Source organism: Zingiber officinale, chromosome 10A (assembly GCF_018446385.1).
Source record: "Zingiber officinale cultivar Zhangliang chromosome 10A, Zo_v1.1, whole genome shotgun sequence".
Classification (NCBI taxonomy): Eukaryota; Viridiplantae; Streptophyta; class Magnoliopsida; order Zingiberales; family Zingiberaceae; genus Zingiber; species Zingiber officinale.
The window spans coordinates 54,924,061-54,930,060 of record NC_056004.1 but is presented as its reverse complement, the minus strand read 5'-3'; the positions used below and the strand labels follow the sequence as shown (position 1 = coordinate 54,930,060).

At 34.9% G+C, this 6,000-nt stretch overlaps 1 protein-coding gene across 1 annotated transcript in view; it reads left to right on the top strand.

Moving 5' to 3' along the window:
• Positions 1–384: 384 nt before the first annotated feature.
• The window catches only part of LOC122027010 (protein PLASTID TRANSCRIPTIONALLY ACTIVE 14-like), a 29,721-nt gene continuing 24,105 nt past the window's right edge, over positions 385–6,000 (top strand). The window contains exons 1-8 of the mRNA XM_042585803.1: positions 385–538; positions 642–827; positions 919–1,056; positions 1,523–1,648; positions 4,826–4,954; positions 5,163–5,252; positions 5,324–5,474; positions 5,781–5,890. Coding sequence (XP_042441737.1) covers positions 470–538; positions 642–827; positions 919–1,056; positions 1,523–1,648; positions 4,826–4,954; positions 5,163–5,252; positions 5,324–5,474; positions 5,781–5,890 — 999 coding nt within the window. The 5' untranslated portion in view covers positions 385–469. The remainder of the gene's footprint in view (positions 539–641; positions 828–918; positions 1,057–1,522; positions 1,649–4,825; positions 4,955–5,162; positions 5,253–5,323; positions 5,475–5,780; positions 5,891–6,000) is intronic.

Genomic DNA, 6,000 nt, shown 5'->3' with positions numbered 1-6,000 from the left:
GAGGAAAAAAACCGATGGAAGAAGGTTACCTGGAGAAAACACTGTCGGAGAGAAGATACACACGCGTGAGAGAAAGAAAGGGCACTCGTGCCCTAATAATTTCAAATTTTATGATGGAATTAGGATTTTGTTGATAATTATCGACGGAATTTTATATCCGTCGGTAATCACTGATAGAATTCTATATTCTGTCGGTACTTACCGACGGAATCTTAATTTCGTCGAGAAATCTAAATTTTTTTAATATTTTTCGATGGAGGTTAATTTTTGTAGGTAGTATTTCTATTGATATATTGATATATTGGGTTGGTAAATTAGGAAATTTTTGTAATGACTATAACTCCTCCGGATCAGATATGAGGAAATTGCTAATTGTGGAAAACTGCGAGCCGGTTTATAAAGCGCGTACGATACGGCATGATACCGCAGGCTGCGAGATAACGTTCTACCTCACTCTATCTCTTGCTCTATGCCTTCGTCCTCCGTTTCCCCTCTCACACTTCCGTTCTCCTCCTCCTCCTCCCTTTTTGCAGCATTCGTAAGTTCTCTCTCTCTTCCTTCCTCTCGCATGAAGCCGCTTCTCGTTTTTTTCTTCTTCTTGCTTTTGGGTTTTCGCTATACCTACTTCGCTATCGTCTCAGGAATTGTCGCAGCTCGGAAACGGAGACAATGCTTGCTCTCTCCCTCCAAACCGCAGAAACGTCGGAAGTACTTCTCACGGTCGGAGGAGGCGAGTTGTCGCCGCTACTAGCGTCTCTACCTCCTCTCTGCCTCCGTTCAAGTTCTTCGAGCCGCCCAAAGTCGTGGAGAGTCCCTTTCCGCTGGAGGTGTGCGCTTCTTCCTCGTTGGCTATTTATTTATTTTAATCAAAGACGAGATATTTCGTTTTGGCCCATTTTTAGTTTTTGAAATCGGCAGTTGGAACCAGCGGATCCCGACTTCTACAGGATTGGATATGCGAGGAGTGTGCGTGCCTATGGCGTTGAGTTCAGAGAAGGTCCCGACGGGTTCGGAGTGTATGCGTCCAAGGACGTCGATCCGCTGCGAAGGGCTAGGGTGAGTCGCTGAGAAGGAGTGTCTTTGTAGTGATTAGTGTTAAACTCTGCTGTTTGGATAATTGGCGGACGTTCTGTGATCTATGGTCGCAGTTTTTTATGGTTTCAGTTCGGCGCGCTAAACTTACAGCACAGGGAAGTGATTCCTTCTCTTAACTGTACGTAATGGGGACTAAATGACGATCCAAGCACCTTCTATTAGCATGAATGTTGGTTGATTGCGAGTATTTTTATGTTTTACCCCTAGCTCTACGTTGTCTAAATTTTGGTGCTTAAACGGAGATAAAAATGTTTTATCTGCCATATTGTATTCCATATTTTGTACAGTTTTCGTGCATTTTATAAGGCATGCTTTTCTTTTATACAGTTGAAAAATTTGAGAGTATTTTGTAATGAGAGTTGAGTCCGGATAAACTTCATACATTTTCCCCCAATCAATACTTACTTGTCTTGTGCAAAACATACAGGTGATTATGGAAATTCCTTTGGAGTTGATGTTGACTATAAGCCAGAAGCATCCATGGATGTTTTTCCCTGATATAGTTCCTGTTGGCCATCCTATATTCGATATTATTAACTCCACTAAACCTGAGGTAACTGCAGTTTATCAGAACTGTTGTTGTGCTTCCCTTCAAAAATGACTTCTCTACTCAGCCTGTTTTGTTTTATATCTATAGTGGATGAATGGTTAATGGCAGAGGTGCTGCTCTTCGTTTGCACAAAGTTGATTAAATGATCTTGTTAATATTCATATTGTAACAGTGACTTATGGGTATCCATGATAGAGGCTTATGGTTCATCTGGTAAAGGCCATATAAGGACTCAAATATAACTTTGACAGATATTTATTTCTTGGTTGACATAGGTTGTAGTAGTAGGAAAAAAACTTGTGTGGTTATGCAATGAGCAAAAATTCGAACTGCACTCTTAATTTTCTAAATCATATCAAAAGATGCCTTTATTTTGATGATTATTAAATGGGCACTCCATTCTATCCCTCTTTATCCTTGTTTATTGAAAAGTGAACAACTTTATTGAAGCTGTTCATTTTTGTCAGTTTTGAGACAAAGTCCGTCCTAATTTACAATGAAAAATTATGTTGATTCATTTTCCTAACTATTGACTATTCACATGAGTAAGAAAGCATTTTGCCTCTAATCATCAAGAAGGAACAATTACATTGAAACTAATGAAAGTGTTTGCTTTTGTCATTTTGAGTAAAAAATCATCCTAATTACAATGAAAAATTATGTGAATGTTCACTTTCTAACTATTGACTATTCACACATGGAGTTAGAAACAGTTGTGCCTCAAATTTTCAAAAATGAACTATTTCATTGAAACTAATGAAATTATTCCTTTGGTTAGTTAGAAAATTTCAATTGCAACATATCCTTAATTAAGATGTGAATATTCGCTTTTAGAAGGTCCACTGTTACAGGAAAAATTAGAATGATTTTTTATTTCAAATTAGTAAAAGTTTTCATGTTTTAATAAATCCTGATAAATATGGGTATATTAAAAATGAAGGGGGTGCTCATTTGATGATTTTGAAAATAAGGAGCACTCTTCTACTTTTTTTTTCTTATGCGATTTACCAAAACTAGTATTGCATTTTCTCTTTTCCAAGTTCACTGGAATGCGTTTGTAACAATAATTCTGAGATTCCTACATCATGTTACATCTAAAGTCTTATCATTAAGAACTGGTGGTCTTCAAATGTAATTTTCCTTACATGAAGTGTGTACAAATTAACTAAGAAACAGTTAAATGAGAAATTCATGCATTCGAGGATAGACGAGTTTGTTTGAGGTTTCTTTGCTGCGCTCAAAGCCAGTGAAAATGAGCAAGGATAAACAAATCTAACCTTCTATTTGTCGATTCATGTCTCATATTAAAGAAGCATCAAGCAGCAGTAATGATTAATGTCTGATTAGTTGGGAAACATTTACTATGCCTATCATACTCAAAATACTAAAGAAACCCAACACAAGCATTTCACCCTAGTTTAAGTGGGCTATTCATGAGTAATCAGGTGTAGTTTAGATAGATGATAAAATGAGAGGGAATCAACTAAGAGGGAAAGAATATGTTTAAATAAAAGCATTATGTTTCTTAATTTGACAAGTTGATTAATTATAATGTAGCAAAAGATGATTAGGCTCACCCCAGACGCCCCTCACAACCCACCCCTAGGTTATGTGAAGAAAGGTAAATCATGAGGTTAGCTTATAGTCGATCACCAAGTGATGGGACAAATTAATTAACTACAAACACAGTTGGAGATGAAGAATGCAAAGAGACATAAGAAAAATCTACTTAACAAAATTAAAGAAGATCTGGATAACTTAGGCAATTATAGGAATGTGTGGGGCTATAAATGAAAACGATGTTTCTGAACAAATCAATATTCCACTTGGTAAGAGCTTATTTTTGTATGCTTAATATGAAAAAAATGTAAGATAAACAATTTCGAACATATTTTAAAGCGCAATATGGTAAATGAACAATGTTGAACATTAGTGAACTTTGGCTTATTAATGATCCTAAATAAAGCTCAGGAACAATAAATGAACTAAATATGTTACAAATGACTAAACAATATAAGCTTCATTTACTCAATCACTTTTTAACAAACTTATAAGAGCACTGCTTCTAATTGACCTTGGGAAAAGCTCATGCATAGGTTTGATAAACAATCCTCAATTCAAAATATGAATTTGGTTAATATTGAGCTTGACTTTAGTTCATTTATAATCTATAAATAGGCTTGAATATAGTTAAGCTAGTGTTGTCTCCAACACTAAGAATATGTACCTAGAGCTTAACAAACTTTAAAATCTTGAGTTGTGTTAGAGTTTTGATTTTTGATTGAAACAAAGGATCATTTTAGTATCATGCTGATGTTATAATGTATGATTGATGGTGAATTGGAGCAACACAAGGAAGGAGATAAAAAAAGAAAAAGAAAATAAGGCATTTATATACTTAGTTTAAACTTTGTGTTCTTTCTAAAATGTTATATTTCTAGCATTATCTTGTATGAACACTAGCTAAAAAAATATTAATATTATCTCAATTTTCTTAATCTATGTTATAGCATGCCAAGGGTGTTAACTATCACCACGAGATGATACTCATCGATATGATTGACACAACAATTTGTGCTAAGTAATATCGAGTTGCACTAATTTATTGGAATGATATGTTTCAACCATGTCACCTAATTCTGTATGAATTTCAAACCATGGAGCTCACTACATGATATATCCACACAAACTATTGATCCTAAGTTGTTTTTTTAAATTTTATTTTCGAGGTGATTTGCATGTTGTTTTCTTATTTTTTTATTCTTTTCTTGAAAAAGTACAAAAACACAAACCAAAATGGCTTTTGTTAGAAATGAAACAAACAAAACAAAAAAAAAAAAATGATCCAATCCATAGTACTAGGGAATTGCAAACTCAATCTTATGTTTTGAATGCATGATCTGATTAATTGGCTTCACATAGTTATATAACAAAAACCTAACCAATCTAACTTCTTGCCACCATTATTGCATCCCTCACAGATCTTAAAATTTCTGGAGATAGAAATAGAATACCATTCTGATCCTTTGCATTTCTTTAGCTCAGCGGTTTAGTATTTTGATTTTAGTAGAATTATAGGTGTGTGTGAAAGCATTATCCCTATTTTTTTGTCAGTTATTTTGAAATTAATCCAAAATTAATATTGGATTTATATCTTTGTCTAATGGGCATCATTTGCAGACTGATTGGGATCACAGATTGGCATGTCTTCTTTTACATGCGTTTGATGTGGAAGATAACTTTTGGCAACTCTATGGTGACTTTCTGCCGAGTTCAGAAGAATGCACAAGCTTGCTTTTGGCCCACAAGGTATCTAGTGCAGCATGCCGACATTCCTTGGTGTTGGTTCCTATCTCTTCTTTGAGTATCCTAGTAAAAAATTTTTGCTAGCTTTGTTTTTTCTCCCGATATTGTTTTCTTCCCACCCAATAACTTATTGTCAACACCCACCCCACTTCGTTTAATATTCATTTCTTTTCATAGTTTTCCTTTTTAATTTTTATCATGTGGATTTTAGGATGATCTCTTGGAGTTGCAAGACCATGTTCTAGCTTCCAAATTGGAGGAACAACAAAAATGCGCAATAGAATTTTGGGAACAACATTGGGTTAATTTTTATTTGAACTTTTAGAAACTTTAATACCCTTTGATGCTTCTTCTAATACTAGCAATTGTCAGCACTCAGCAGCCCCACTGAAGATAAAACGCCTTGCTCGTGATGTCGAAAGGTTCCTTTGGGCATTAAGTATTGTCCAATCGCGTGCATTTAACATGAAAATAAGGGTTGGAGCACTTGTACAAGATGCAAACATGCTGGTTCCATATGCTGGTAATATTCTTTAAACAGAGAACTTACAAAAGATTGAATTGCAAAAGGCTGTTCTAGGTTTGTACAGTTACATAATGTCCATAAATCATGATATGTATATTTATACCACTAGTACAATAAGATCACAATTCAGTTGTTTAGCATTTATAGACATTAACCTGTGTCCTTTGTGTTTTTCCAGAATTTAACGAACAACAGCTGCTTGGTTACTAAAACTCAAATTTTGATCCTACTTTTAATTTTGACTTCAGTCTCCATTTTTTATTGATAGAACAACCCTCATCGGATGCTTTTTACCCAATGCAGATATGTTAAACCACTCATTTCGGCCAAACTGTTTTTTGCATTGGCGTTACAAAGATCGCATGCTTGAAGTTTTGATTAATGCTGGACAACGCATCAAGAAAGGAGAAGAGGTAATGCTTATTGGTTATAGATGTTTGGCAAACTTGTCATTGATTTATTTTTGTTTATTCAAGGTATGCAATTTTAACATGCAATGGTTGTCCAAAGAAAATCATTATGA